At 39.9% G+C, this 15,284-nt stretch overlaps 2 protein-coding genes across 4 annotated transcripts; both read right to left on the reverse strand.

Annotated features, from left to right (window-relative positions):
- Positions 1 to 303: 303 nt before the first annotated feature.
- On the reverse strand, positions 304 to 5,034 carry LOC140374373 (collagen triple helix repeat-containing protein 1-like). 3 transcript variants are annotated; one of them, XM_072461249.1, is made up of 5 exons: positions 4,904 to 5,034; positions 4,248 to 4,319; positions 1,621 to 1,839; positions 1,055 to 1,271; positions 304 to 651 (listed from the first exon to the last, which is right to left on the reverse strand). In XM_072461249.1, exons 1-5 carry the CDS (start codon positions 5,009 to 5,011, stop codon positions 509 to 511), a joined length of 759 nt encoding a protein of 252 aa, XP_072317350.1. In that variant the 5' UTR covers positions 5,012 to 5,034; the 3' UTR covers positions 304 to 508. The 3 variants fall into 3 exon arrangements, with proteins under 3 accessions (XP_072317350.1, XP_072317353.1, XP_072317351.1); XM_072461252.1 differs by lacking the exon at positions 4,248 to 4,319 and having other exon boundaries at positions 4,946 to 5,034; XM_072461250.1 differs by lacking the exon at positions 4,248 to 4,319.
- Positions 5,035 to 5,352: 318 nt separating this feature from the next.
- Positions 5,353 to 14,949, reverse strand: fzd6 (frizzled class receptor 6). The gene is made up of 8 exons (XM_072460297.1): positions 14,813 to 14,949; positions 12,908 to 13,270; positions 9,763 to 9,959; positions 8,781 to 9,363; positions 7,666 to 8,085; positions 7,274 to 7,422; positions 6,764 to 7,174; positions 5,353 to 6,275 (listed from the first exon to the last, which is right to left on the reverse strand). Exons 2-8 carry the CDS (start codon positions 13,091 to 13,093, stop codon positions 6,119 to 6,121), a joined length of 2,103 nt encoding a protein of 700 aa, XP_072316398.1. The 5' UTR covers positions 13,094 to 13,270; positions 14,813 to 14,949; the 3' UTR covers positions 5,353 to 6,118.
- Between the last annotated feature and the right edge of the window lie 335 nt (positions 14,950 to 15,284).

Genomic DNA, 15,284 nt, shown 5'->3' on the forward strand with positions numbered 1-15,284 from the left:
CCTGGACAGTGGCCAACTCGTCGCAGGGCCAGAATCGTATTATATTTTTTATAAAAGTGAAATGTTAATTGGTGAAATTTGCATAACTTTAGTTAAATTGGTGGACTTATCAATATTTTAAAATGTATACCTTGTCAGCAAATATTGGGCATAGTTTACCACAACAGCAAGACAGTTATCGGACCACTCCTAATGGATCAACATCATTGGATACAACTTTGTAGTGCAGAAGTCATGAATTTCAACAATGTACAAAATGTTACTTTATTCATCAATTAGAAAAGTAAAACAAAAGGGTCAGTAAAAACAGAAACGCTAGAGTATACAGTTATGTCTGTCATACATCAAACGGCTTCTATGTTTATAAGCCTGTCCTCTGGCTTAGCATTTAGACAAACAAAAGCACATTCAAGTTATTGTGAGTGACGCTGGTGACCACACCTCATCATTTGTAGAGGCCACATGACACTGTTATAGCACTGTTGAAGTCTCCCTTTCAGTCCTGTATTCATTTAGGCAGTTCCTCAATTATAACCCTAGATACAGAGTTCCAGCCTGTAGAAGCATCACCCCTGGGATAGTCTGCGCAGGTCCCCACCCAGACAGCCACATCCACCAGCCCAGATTTCACTCCGTCGCACAGACCTTCGACTAAGGAAAAGAACAAACACGCTTTAACTTTAAGGAACGCCCAAATTGTCTCTGTACTTCAGCCACAATTGGTTAACCCTGTGGTGAACCAGTACCACTACAAAAGACATGAGTAAAAGACATTGTTGCATGGATGTTCTTTTTTTGTCATTAAACTGTGGGGGAGACGTTTCAGATCTGTCAGAATTCAAATAAGTTGAACTAGACTGAATTTTCTGTTCGACCACATTGATGGGTTTAGTTCTGATTATGTCATCCTCTTACTGCTTTAGTTAAGCTTTAGAACAAGCTTACTAGAACGAGCTTACTAGTTCTTATGTTTTCAATGGTATATTTGATCTGTTTGTTGGTGTGAACAATGTGAATCACAGACTACATGTTAGTCCCCCTGGTGCATTTGTACCTGAGGATGTCCGGTGGATGTTGATGGTTGAATTCAGTTCAGGACTGCCCTGGTCCAGGTAGATAATGGACTCTATGGGCAGAGGCGCAGTGCACTCTGCTCCATTAAAGGTGAAGTACCACCGCTGACAGCACGCGTTCTTACACTTAAGTCTGAGAGAACCACTGAACAGGACCCTGAGAGAGCTGTCACTGCGGCGCTTGGTGAAGGTGCAGTCCTGGAACACAAGAAAGTCCAATTTGAATTATGGACTACAAGCTACAATGCTAATGCTCACACTATGCACATTTTTCTTATATTTCCAATTTCAAAACTTAATAAAAGTCTAAGGGTGTTGCCCATGAGGTCGGGAGATTGATTACTGTATCCAGCAATCACACAATCACACTCTTGGCAGCCACTACTCAGCCAGATTGCCCCAAGGCATACATACTTACATACTTACTTCAAGTTTGGCTTTTAAAATTCAACACGACCGAGGAATAATTTGATCAATAAGCAACATTCCAATATGAACACACACAGCTCAATTTCACCATTCATTTTTGTTAGTTCAAGATACTCACAGCAACTTTGCCCAGGTCAATCCCGTAGTTGAGGGAGTTCCACGCACACTGCTTGTAGTTGGGCTTCCACGGCTCCTCAAAGATCTCACTGATGCACTCTCCTTTCTCCCCCTTCAGTCCATCGCGTCCTGGGATTCCTGGTGTGCCTGGGATACCATTGGCCCCTGGGTTACCGTCCCGTCCAGCAGTCCCAGCTGGACCCTGCATGCAACTGCCAAACTGGGGGGAAAAACACACACACACACACACACACACACAAAAAACGATTCAAATCATCTTGTTAGTGGGCTCCTTTGGGGGATTTTCCTGATGCTGGATTAGTCCCGGCAAAAGCAGAAAAACAGTCACTATTATTTAAGGAAAGTCCCATTAAACAGCGCTTGTGAGACATGAACGTAAACAAAACTTTGCCTTTGGGTCGATTTTAAGCTTATGAGTGGACATAAATGTTAAAACAGATGTGATCAATTTGAGCTGTATGACCGAAGCACCAGAAGCAACAAGAAGGTACAAAGCCAAGCAAGAAGATACACAAAATACAGCTTTTACCAACTGTATTTGACTAAAATCAAACAATATTAGGATCCATTCATACCTAACCAATTAATTATGCCTCATGATTTTTTTTGTTGGTTTATTGTTTTGTCGCTCGTGAGTGACTGTCCTAGTCTAAGCTTTGTCTGCTGACTGGTCTGTTGTAGTGTCTGATTTTGGAGGGATGAATTTAACTAATAATGTAATTGTAATTCTACTTGGGTTACTATTAACATCTGACCAGAGACTACAGATTAAAAATAGCTCTCTGTCCAACTCTGGAATATTCACATGTGAATGTTGATTAATATGCACTGTCCCTCAAAAATAAAAAGATGTTTATTTGGCTGTCCATAGTAAATAATATATATACATCAGAAACATATATTTACAACTGTATTGGTTGCAACCAAAAAGGAACTCAACAATTCAGACATGACGATATCTACTACATCTTATCAGTATCCCAAACTTAGAAGTCTACCCTCTCTTATATTTTTATTTGAAACAACAATTTATATGTATTCATTGTTTGACATTTTAGAGTTGTTTTTTGACAGTATTAATTAACTTCATTTCATAACTGAGTTCATTCCATAGAACTGCAAAAGACTCGTCATATCAATAAAGATGCATATCATTTGTACCACCAGTAATGCCTGGCCCTAATGGGGAAGAGTAGGCTCGTTGACAGTTTAAATTAGGAGATGTCTGAGCACATATTTCTCTGTGTGTTGGTGAGTCATTGTCCCACATCTCCTGCTCCTATGCTATGTTTAAACTGATTCAGCCTCTCATGAGCTGACTCAGGAACTTTCCATGGACAGTTTCCACACAAACACATACACAAGATCTTGATCTTATCTTTCATCTAGCCATATAAATACAATCTGATTTTTCAATATGTAAATGAATACAATCAAGTAGAAACTGTTAAGCGCATCATATTGCCCACAATAAATAAAGCTATGGGTCAGCACTTTCTGCAGTATGTTTTTTTAGAGCGACACACCATGAGCCAAGATAGCTCAGTGTTATTTTATGAGATGTTTTTTACCGAAACAATACAAAGTTTTATGGCCCTGGCTTTCCATTGTGGTAAAGTGACTCGTTTCCCCAACTAAGAGCGTTCAACACATGTATCTTTGTCTTTATAAAAACACCACAGGAGTTTTTGGTCTGTGTCTGCCCTTTTACTTGAAAAGCAGTTTAGAGGCATGAATCCTAAATGAATGAAGGCAAATTGAAATAGAAGAGGGATAAAAGAAAGACTGATATAACACACAATGTATAATTTTAGATTTGGAACATTTCTTAAGTCATAATTGGCGCTGCTTAAAAGCCAGGTGGTTTCAACAGATGGTTAAGCAAGAAGCCAATGCCCTGTTTTATCCATTAGGTGACCATCCTGACATCATCTGTAGGAAAACGAGAAGCCTGGATGGGACTAGCAGACAGGCAGCAGACAGTGAGTTAACGTGCATGACCCATCGACCAAATCGAGAAGCACCTCCAATTTCTTAAGGACTCTTGACAGTGGCAGATGCTTGACTGAAAAACAGTATTTAGGTTTTCTGTTATGCCTATTACTTATCTATTTTCATCATTACAATTCGCCAATTATTCATGTGTGGTCTGGTTCTCTTAATTGTTGTGTAAATCCTCAAATAGTGTCTCTGTCGGCATGAATTTTACACCAGATGCCCCTTTTCATTAAATCCTCTTTATTTACCCAGGCTTGGGACTGTCTTGTGAATCCATTGCTAGATTCAGGCAGTAACTGTATGTGATTCATAACATGTGCCATTTTATTGAGTTTCAAACAGCTTTTTTATGAACTAATGAAAGGAGCCTCTGTCCACTTGGCCACACCCTCAGATTAACTGTCCGAGCTGCTGCTGCACGACTCAACCCCTGGAATATTAGTGGCACAGTCCATTACTGTAAATGTGGCACAAAGGCCGCATTTGCCCCAAAGTGCTGAGAAGGCAGAGTATTTCATGCATAAGTCAGCATCAAAGCATAGACACAGCGCTGCAGGACGCATCATAATGCAGTTGGACAATCCCAGTGGGTTCAAAGAAGCCTTTTACCTTGTTTTCCAAATGTCTTCTTTCTTCTGAATGCCTAGTGCAGTTGGGCTTTTCTGCATCATTTCCAGAGCACTTATGTGTATAAAATAGCAACACAAGAATCTATTCATTCAGGTGTTTTAATGCAGGGATAGATAAAGTTGGGCAATGTGTAACAACAGGTAAACACACAAGCATCCCTCTGAATGTTATCTGATGGAGTCCTGAGGTCACAGGGGTCGAGGGCCAAAATAAACAGCAGTTTCACTTTCATTTGGTTCCCAGGAGGATTGGGACAATGACCCCCTTCATAACCATCTTTAAGGTTATGCAATGTCAAGCAACATTTGACTAAACATTGAGAGCTATATGTTCACTGTTATAATGTGCTAATATAACAGTTATTTCAGACTAGTGGCAGGACAGAGGAAGGTAGAGGCATTATCACACTTAACCTCACATTTCAGTGATGGATAAGCCAAAAGCAGACGCAGTGAACAAATGTAATCAAAAGTGTCCTCTCACTCGACAATAATTAGGCCCCGTTTATTGTGACAAGAGGAAAAGTTCCAAATCAAAGTAAAGTCGCAAATTAGTCACGTGGCAGTTGTAGCTGGCACGCACGGCACAGATAATAGGTTTTGCATTAGTATTGCCATATAAGTAATAAAACGTACCTTATCCGCGTCAGGATCCTTTCGGTATCCTCTATTTCTCACCTTTTCCACGCCATAAAGCGGCAAAGCCAAACAAACGAGAAGCAGCAGCAGTAGCGGAGACATCATAATAACGTGCGTCTGTGCGCTGCTCTGAGGGCGACAGACTCCAACACCGAGCACTTTTCAGGTCCAAAAGAGGCAGGACAAGGAGGCAGGGGCCCGCAGTGAGGGGCCCACAGTGAGGGAAGCACCAGTGAGGGAAGCACGGGGGACAAGTTTAATCTAGTCTAGACAAAGGAGAAGCGCTGCTGATTCTTATGTGAAGCGTCTTGTATTTGACGCTCGTGGAAGTCCATTGACAGAAACATACAAAATCATAGCTTTTATTTTTTTTGTATAAAATGCAACGGCTCAACAACATTGCTAACATTGCAAAGACAAAACAAGGCGGTTTTGATATATAATAATATATTTGACATAAGAAGTATTCCCTTTAAAATGCTTTGATGCTCACATATGGAAGACATAGAAAATCCCTTTAGAGCGTCAGAGACCTGACAGTCAATGGTATAGACAGTGTAGCTTCAACATGATAGAATACAGATGATTGGAAACAGAAGATAAATCTGTAAATGCTTAAAAAGATGCCAGGTTTGTAGATATAGCCGAACACACCCAACCAAAACCCACAATTATTATTTAACACACACGCTTTGTGCTTCTGACAAAATAGTGCAAAGCCAATTAGACTTTTCCTAATGAAAACCATCACACCAACAGCACTCATCCATACACATATTTAAATGTCACTACAAAAGGTGTATAATATCCATTCACAGGAAACAGTTTGAGGGTAAAACAAGGACACACAACAAACGTACATCACTTAAGATATATAATGAATTGATTAAAACAGTGTTTTTTCTAAGCAGTAGTAAAATACAGGGTCTGTATCATTAACAATACAACATTCAGAAACTGTTGACCACAGGAGAACTTACATTTGGTATGACCTTTGAAAAAAAAAAGTTCAGTGTTAAGACTAGTCCAGTTACTGTAACCATCTTCTTTATGTTAAAATATGGTCCAAACAAACCACTAAAATATGCCATGTATGTTACAGTAAGACAGCTGTGGCATAATATATTACCTGACATAGACTGAAGCCAATAAATCATGTGCTCGAGTCTGAAAGACACTATAAGTTGAGACAGGTTCATGGTGAGAGGCAGTTCATGTCTGTCCTCTCTCCTTGCTCTCCTCGGGAGCCTTGTGCACTAGCTGGACTTGGCTAGAGTCCTGGAGGTTACTGCTCTGGGATAGATTTAAAGCTGGATGTTGGACTGAGGGAACCCGCTTGGCTTCAGAGTGCTCACTTCTAGGAGTATTCCTACAAATAGAAAACAGTTTAAGGTGACAACATATTCATCAGTATTATGCAAACTGTAGGAAACAATGAAACGGTCTGAGATGTAGATGAATATGTCCCTCTAGAATATTAAACGTTTGTGAAGAGTTATTTCATACTGTAACTGAAACAATCCTACAGCAAATCCTGTATTATTACAATTACACATGTTATAGCATAATCGGAATGGAAATGAAACAATACACCTAGACAACTCTAAAGTTTTATTTAAAAAAGTTGGAGACACATGAGTACAACAGGGCCATACTGTGACTGGTAGTAAATAATTCAACCTATTATTATTTAAGGATACATTTTTTTAATCTATTCTAATTCTAATCTATTTTTTACAATAGACGCCATTAATTGGATTTAATTATAAAACTAATCACAATTAGTATTCAATATCTACAGATATTTTAAATGCAGTCATGTTCATTCATACTTCCATCACTTTATTAAATAATTACCTTCCATCAGCAAATCTGGCCAAGCTGTCTGACATGCTGCTGACTTTGCCCGAGCTGCCTCCTTTACTGCGTCTCTCCGCCCCGTCTCTTTCCCGGTCCCTCTCGCTGTCTCTGTCCCGACGTGAACTTCGGCTGGACACGCCCCTCTCCATGTGCTCCCTGACCGATGCCTCAGAATGGAAGCCCTGAGGCGGCGGACTATGAGCGGACAGCGCTGGTTCTTGGTTGGTGCCCACAGACACAGAGGCGCTAGTGGGAACTCCTCCGGTGCTCGTACCCATGGATTTGGAGACCACCTTGAGTTTGTGAGCACTCGATTTGTAGTGCTTCTTCTTGTGCTGGACACGGCTGTTGTGCTTCAGGAAAAACTCGCAAGATTCCTGAAGGACACGTCGGCTCTCGCTGATGGGACTGAAGTGAACAAATGGTGAATAGTTCAGTAACCGACAGTACATGTTTAAGGCATGGGAATTGTTTGAACTGGGGAACCTTAGTAAAGAACTCTCTTACTCTCTTTTGCGTGTCCGATTGAAGAAGTAGGCCCACTCGGAGCAGGTCTTTTTGCTGCTGACCCAGAACACTGAAGAAATCCCCACCACTAGTGTCATCAAGTACTTCACCAGAAACAGAGTTAGGTCTGGGCGCTCGGGCTCTATGTCCTGTGTGGGAAAACATATACTGTAGTCATTATCTTAAAAAATGCTTTGATTAAGGCTGCAGAATATACGACAAAAATTCAACACAAACACAATTAACAAATGTTTTCCATTAGTGTGGGCAAAAGGAAAATGTAAATTTAGTCCTAATTTAGCCAGGTTTTGGTGCTGGATTGTTGGACTTAGATATTATTACTATTTTAAAACATCACACAGCCATAGTTGTCATTGCTAAAAAGTGTGTACCTTGGATGGGCAGGGGATGCTGTACTTCTGACAGTTTTCTCTGAGCCATGTTGCCTCCCAGTTGCTCCGGTGGCTTTGTTCATAGGTGTAACAGCCCAATAATGTGACTAGTGGCATCAGATAGAGGCAGCTGAACACACCGATTCGAATCATAAACTTCTTGAGCTTCTCCTGATTTCTCTCATCATGCTGAATGACCTGCCGCACATGGTTAAGGGAGACAATACCAGCCAGGATAAGGCAAAGTCCCACCAAAACGCCCGCACACAGCGGGGCCAGGACAAAGTAGCGAAGGGCATCCAGATCGTAAAGACCCACGAAGCAAACGCCACTGATGTTGTCACCTTCAACTTTATTTAAAGCCAAAAGCATGACAGTCAGAGCACCAGGGATTCCCCAGGCAGCTGAGTGGAACCACACCTAAACAAAATATATCATTATTAGTTTATATTCATTTCCTATTCACTCTGTTAAAAGGGCACAGTATGTAACATTCTGGATGTGGAAAATCTCCTGCACAATTCCCTGGAAAAACAAAGTCACGTACTATGCCTTCAACTTTATAGGAAAATAAAAAATAACTATGTTAATTTGAATAAGAGTGTTGTGGAAGTGAGAAAGTATTTTAATTTTCAATATATTCTATGCCTCCTAGTCATGTTTGGTGATTTAAATGTTGATGGACAGATGGGCGTGTACTTTTGGCACCCTTTCTCCCAAATCCAAATTCCAAATTATGAGTATTTTCACTAAAGGTATATGATAAAGGTATACGATAATATTGATATTTTGCCAATGCATCAGGAATTTGCTAAAATATGCCTGTAAATGTCTTGTTTGAGGTTCAGGTATTGCACAAAAACGTGAATGAACTATAAAAACAAGCACAAAATGGCGGAATTACACTAGATATCTAATTCAATTCAGTACACAAAAAGTTAGATTGCTAGATTATTGGACCTTACAGTGCTTTGCTTTATTTTGATGTCAAGATATTGGTCTAAATTTAACCACAAATCCTTTCAATAAAAAAAAAAGAAAAAAGTAGTTTGACTTGACTGTGTAAAATTATTCCACATTATATTTATGATTTAACCCTTCGCGTTATAATTTACCGCTTTTTTCTCGATGGCTTCGCAGCTCCACTTGGGTCCGGCCGCCAGGAACCACGTGATGGTGAGAATGACCCACCAGACGACACCAGCGATGGTGAAGAAGTAGAGCATCATGAAGAGCAGAGTGCATCCTTTACTCTGGGATCCAAGGACGACAGTAAACATCCCTGTTGGGTGAAAGGGGTCGGTGCAGGCTGCTTTGTTCCCCAGTAGAAATCCAATGAAGTACATTAATGATACAATACTATAGCAGACAGCGTAGAAAATAATTGGGCGCTCCGGGTATCGAAAGCGCTTGACATCAATGAGGAAGGTGAGGAATGTGAACAGTGTAGCTCCAAGACAAATGATGGAGCACACACCAATAAAGCTCTTTGCGAAGTCTATATCGTGTGGTTTGAAATACATATTGGAGCAAGGCGGTGCACAGTCCTGGGCCCCGATGAAAGAAGAGCCGAAACCGGATTTAGTCTTGAACTGCAGTGGACACCAAAAGCCAAGGTCTCTCTTCACTGAAGCGGTTTTCATTGACGTTGTGGCTAGTAGCGAAGAGTCAGGATCGCGAAAACCACAGGAAGGCAATCTAGAGCGACACAAAAGTCTTAGCATTTAATTCAAAATGAACGTAAATAACAAGGCTGCAGCTGTGTAGTAGGATGAAAGGCATGATTGATATATGAAAGGACTATACGACTGTCCACGCCACGAGGAAATGAGACTCAGATATGGTGCCAAAAAATCCTCCATAATTCCTAACACCTTTAGAATGGTCCAGATCTATGTCAGAACTAGTATAAGACCACAAAATAATATTAAGAAAGTACAACTATTTTGTGTTGAAAGTTACACTATATTGTCTATTGTCATTGCAGTATCAAACCTTTTCCTTTGTATTGATATTGACATTGGAATGTTGTTGAAGTATCGTGACCGACAACATTATTTCCGATATATAAAGTGATTTAAAATGCCATGCGCTTACTTGTCACACTGTAGTTCAGGAGGCCAAGTGATGCCGAAAATGCGGATGTTCTCTGCACAGTCGGATAGCACTGTTTTGCACTCCTCTCTGCAGGGACCAAACACGTTGTTTTCCTCGACGCACGGGGGATAAAAGGCCTGGCACAGGAAGTGGTGCACATCAGGGGAACAGTGCAGCTTTGCCAATGGCATAAAAGGCTGTGAAAAGACAGGAGAAATCGAGTCAGATGGTTTAGCCACTGTTTCTTGAATTATTGCGGTTAAGTTTGATGATTTTTATAATGATGATATCATTTTATACAGCATTTTCAAAGTAGTATATTTTTAGATACATTTAGTCAATGCTTTGTTGAAGTAAACCTACTAGCACACACATAAACATACATTTTATGCATATTTCTAACATCTTTGTGCTGCTACTCAATGTAACAGACACACCAACATTTACTGAGGATATGTTTTACGTGTACAGTGAAGAGATTTTCATATCCAGCTCACAATAGCCAGATTTTTGAGCAGATGATGAGCCGTGGTGCTCTATAGCGCCTCACAAAGCACCCATTCACTGCAGAGGAAGCACACTCTTCCGTTTCAACACATCGCTCAAGAAATCCACAAATGGGAGGGGAGCAGAGGCAGGAAATGAGTGTGAGGACATTTGGAAACTCACAGTGACAGGGCAGAGACACAGGGATCATGTTGTTGGTCTGAGTGGATGGAACATTAAAGTCCTATAGATGGAGAACATCGTGACCGCTTTGTTGAAAATGGTCTTTTACATGACATCATTCACTCATATGTTGTGGAAAGATCTTAATTATGGTTTGACTTTTGACTTATTCTGTATAAAATTAATAATATCTCATTAGTTGTTTTGGAGCTATGCAAAACAACTAATGAGAGTATATCGTCAATAATTAACACTATTGACTGGACTTGAGCCTCAATCAAGACATTTACAGGGACATTTTTGTTGTTGTTGCATACTGTAGCTATCGAACCCGTGAAATGAACAAATGGCTACACTTAATTCATAGAGGAACATTTCATAAACATGCATGAAATAAAACTCAGAGTAAGTTAAGGGAATGTTACTATAACATGGTTAAAAGCTCAAGTCGATTTCACATAACATTTTTCCTTTAAGCTCAAATAACTTGTATTCCTATTCTAAGTTGACTTTTCCTCCACAACACATAATTCACCTCCAAAAGATGTCAGTCCTATCCCAATCCTCTTAATTTATTGAAATTTGTGACCCCTAGTGGCTGGATATTTGTATGTCCATCCTTACACTAATATGTACATATTAATTTCCGTCCACATGCCATTTACACAGAGCCTACTATTCAATGTTTGCTGTTCTTGTCAGTCCCCAGCTCCAGTCTGGCTTCAGGCCCACGGCTCAGGGTCTGGGCCTGCCCTCTCCGACAGTACAGGTCCTTGTTTCTCTCTTAAGGAGGTCTTGGATGCCTTCTCATTTGCAATACATTATGAGCAACAATCTGATCTTTATTTGCCTGCAACTGCAATGTGCCCTCCTATTTCATACCATCAACTAGAGACATAATACACTAAAATGCCTGATTGCATTACTGCATTGGTTTATAGACCAGCGTGATGTTTAGTTCTAAAATCTCATTGATGAAGCCAACATAGATTCTGGAGTCTCCAGACAAGTGGTTAAAGACAAAATCAAGATCAAACACAAGGATCATCTATTTCTTCCTGTGCTTCATCAAAAATCTTGTCCGACTTGTCAGTAACAGTAGAGCCTTTTTTAACCTTTGTCAAAGTAAGTAATGTAGTCTTGGCTGGTTACCTGGGAGAGCAGAGCACAGCTGTAAGACTGTGTACAGGGAGAAATGAGTGAGTGATTAACAGAGAAAAGTCATTGTGGTATGTGGGGTGGTCTTTGTGTCCGTGTGACTGGGTGTGTCCCTCCTCCTTCTCCTTCTCTTCACAGAAATCAAAGACCACGTACAACAAAGTCAGAGAAGTTGCCTGTGGCCAAGGTCGCTGTGAAATAAGGATCCTATTCCTACATTTTTTCTCCAGATGCCAAACACACAAAGACTTCATCCATGGATCCCTGCTCATTAGATTCTCACACCGAATGCTGTAATGGGCACTACGGCCTGCGGCAATGTCAAGACACTCGTCGGGAATACCAAAGAAATCGGAGTAGTCTTCGCAGAGCCAATGTCATTACTACTGAGGTCTGTGTTGACACTGTGTCCAACATGAAGGAACCTTGGGATTAAGACAATAAAAGGCCTACATAATGATGTCTGTATGATACCCTGCAATTATGATAAGATCAATAAAGCCACAAAGGAAGGCCAAGGGGTCACAACCCACTAGTAACGATGTGCTTCTCAATCCAAGATCACATACTGTACTCCGTTTACCAGGCCTTCCTTGACAAATGGGCATTTGTATGAAATATGCCCAATAAATATTCCACACTCAGGACAGATGGTTTAAAATTTGGTATAGAAAATACCCAGATAACATATGCAAGAAAATAAAAACGCCAAACTACAAGTTTAAATTTAATACAATTCAGCTTAAAAGTTACGTTAGACTTCATTTCATATTTCTTATGCTGTTTTAATACTTACAACTCTATTTTAGTACCATTCACTGTAAATATTTGATTAAAGAGACAGTATTCAATAGCAATCAAGCATAACGATTAAGTACTTTGAGCGTGCTTGTTAATCATCCTTTGAAAACACTAATTATGGTTTAATCAATATACACTTGAGCAGCGAGTCCGGGAACAGTAAAGGCATTGTGAATGGCACCAATGACACTGGTCGAGTTTTGTGGTGAGATCTGTTGCAAATGTCCGCAAAACAGAGGAAGCATTTGTTTTACCGTACAGTACTGAAAACATTTAGCAAACTTAAATGTCATTAAATGCCATCTACTCTTTAGTCTTTTTCCATGTGGAGATGATCACAAAAACTGCCTCCTGTTATTATGCTAGGTAAGCAACTTTTTTTTTCAAATACTCTTGGTCTCTAATTAGTTTGATCGCACTTAAAAAAGACCAAAGTAAAAAGGGAATAAATATATAACACACACAAAAAATGTACTGAAAAAAGCTAAACGTGTCCCCAAATGTGAAGTGCACGCACCTCCATGTTACTGGCTGCGATGTCCTGGTCATAGTGCCCCATCATGTTGGGGAAGAAGGTCATGTTGTAAGACATCTCCAGACATCGGTGCACTCTGATTGGCTCACAGGTGAACATACTGTGAGCACAGGACTGTTCCACCCAAGCCAGCCCCAAACACAGCCACAGTGGTCCCGGCAGCAGCATAGTAGTTGTATCCTTTGTGCACTGTAGATTCTGGAGTGGCTGGTATACGAATATCTACAGGTTTTGGACCTCTTGCCGAGTCACCTCATAGCAGAGGGAGAACGTGGCAGTCGGTGCAGTTTCCATCATCTACAAGACTGAAGCAGCAGCCCCGGGCCAAAGACAATACTCCCACATCTGAAATAATAAACATTTAAGAAACATTTGAGTTTGCGCTTTGATTTCATACATTTCTGAACATCATATACCGCTACTATATGTTTAAACTTTACTTTGTGAGAGGATGTTAGGAAGGCTGAATGTGGATGGGGTGGTGAAAGAGCATTCTATAGTTAGTTTTTTTTGTAATTACATTAAAACATATTCAATATTTAAAGAATACAAAAAGCTTAACTCATCACTACCAAAACACCACAAGAAAAACAATGACTACAGCACTACATAATTGTTGAAAATAACTGAAAATTAAAGATTTGCATGCATTTAACAGAATTTAAATTATTCTTCTATTGCTCCAACTAAAAATATGCTTTCAAACTGATTCAGCATGTTGGGTTAGGGTTAGGTTTAATTGGATAAACTGAGGATAAAACAACTATTAAGCCCTCCTCGTGACTCCTAGATGAGATGGCTTACTGTGTATCGAGAAAGTATGAGATCAGAAGAAGTATTGACGTTTTTTGTTACCCAAGAGATTTTCAAGAGACAGGACAGCTCTTCCTCCACACCTGTTTCATCCCATTTGGTTTGAGGCAAAGTAAACGTGACTGAATCTTTAAATAAAATACCAGTACAAGTGCAAACCTGGAGAATGACATCAAGAATTGTGTGATTTAAGAGCATAAGTCTGAGCTTGTCAACACACATTAAATTCCAGTTATGTTCCAGTACTTTAGTGGTTGGGAGTTTTTCCTGCTTTGATAGAGCCCCATAAAGACTGGGTGTCAATTACAGGCAGTGAAATATTCTGAGGAAACATGAGATTGATATTGTTGATTTATGCAAGCAAATATTACCATGGAGAGTCTTTGTCTGTGCATAGTACTGCTGTGTGTCACCAAGAAACCAATAGTTAAAGCTACACAGTGCAAATATGGTGAGAAGAAATGTAAATAGTAGGGGGCAAACGTGTTTAGGACGACCATTTAGTTAGATTTGCTTCCAGTTAAATGCAATACAGAGTTTCATTAAGGTAAGGTAATAAGGTTGAGGTAGATCAAGGAGTAACACACATGCCTGATGTTTATAATGCGCTGATTCGACACTTGGCACGAGTTTATCTTATCTAACCACAACGAATTAAACACAAAAAGAAACATTTCCCGTTATCAATTGGTATGTTGAATGGCGCTGATATGAAGGTAAAAGGAATTTGGCAGCTCGGTGATATTTATTGTAAGCAGCAGGAAAATGTGATCTGATAACAAAACACGTCTTTGTGGCACAATCAGCAGCAATGGATGGAATTAGCAAAGTGACCGCAACTTCTTTACGTTAACCAGATAGTTCGCACAGTTATGGCAAAGATATACCCAGCACCACCCTGTTGTGCTAAAGAGAAGCTAACAAAAGTGACTGTAGTAAGACGTGAGGTGTTAGGGGAAAGTTACAGTAAACTTCCCTACCACAGTCGCCATGGGACGGAGCCACAAAACTTCGACACAATGAAGTAGGTAAACCAAAACTAACCAAAAATTAAAACAAAATCAACAAACTTACCTTAAACCCATGTAACTTTTTCAACTCTGTTTCCTACATGAATACAGAGGAAGTGTGGCTTTCTGATGAAGATTTGCGGCGTGTTTCGGTGGAAAAGTGATCCAGCTGCTGCCTCTTCTTCCCGTGTGTTTTCTTGACTGGAGCGTGTGGCGTTCACGGGCACTGGGACATGTTAAGACTGTGCATTAAAGCGTCACAGTCATGTATTTTCAAAACATCGTTGAAAAATCTGAAGTTTTAAATTCTCAACATTCAGAATTAATCAAATTCACACAATACACACATTGTATATATAAATAGTTATGTAAATATGCAATGACAAGGCTACAGCTGACTACTATGTCATTGATAAATATCCACAAAACAGTACGTTTGAACTAATTATGTAATTATTTTAAACGGCCAATCGATAAGTTGAATTATTTTAAACGGCCAATCTTATCGATTGGCCAATCAAAAAGTAAACAGTCGA

This window comes from Eucyclogobius newberryi, unplaced genomic scaffold (assembly GCF_026437365.1).
Source record: "Eucyclogobius newberryi isolate DKJ021-1_F unplaced genomic scaffold, fEucNew1.0.hap1 SCAF_3, whole genome shotgun sequence".
NCBI lineage: Eukaryota > Metazoa > Chordata > Actinopteri > Gobiiformes > Gobiidae > Eucyclogobius > Eucyclogobius newberryi.

What these genes read in the sequence shown, in the direction of transcription:
- LOC140374373 (XM_072461249.1), bottom strand. Translation starts at nt 5,011, where the DNA reads ATGATGTCTCCGCTACTGCTGCTGCTTCTCGTTTGTTTGGCTTTGCCG. An exon ending in TTGACCTGGGCAAAGTTGCT is followed by an intron (nt 1,272 to 1,620) that starts GTGAGTATCTTG and finishes CTTGTGTTCCAG; the next exon opens with GACTGCACCTTCACCAAGCG. An exon ending in CATCCACCGGACATCCTCAG is followed by an intron (nt 652 to 1,054) that starts GTACAAATGCAC and finishes TCTTTTCCTTAG; the next exon opens with TCGAAGGTCTGTGCGACGGA.
- fzd6 (XM_072460297.1), bottom strand. Translation starts at nt 13,093, where the DNA reads ATGCTGCTGCCGGGACCACTGTGGCTGTGTTTGGGGCTGGCTTGGGTG. An exon ending in TCGCAGCCAGTAACATGGAG is followed by an intron (nt 9,960 to 12,907) that starts GTGCGTGCACTT and finishes GTCTTTTCACAG; the next exon opens with CCTTTTATGCCATTGGCAAA. An exon ending in CCTGAACTACAGTGTGACAA is followed by an intron (nt 9,364 to 9,762) that starts GTAAGCGCATGG and finishes GTGTCGCTCTAG; the next exon opens with ATTGCCTTCCTGTGGTTTTC.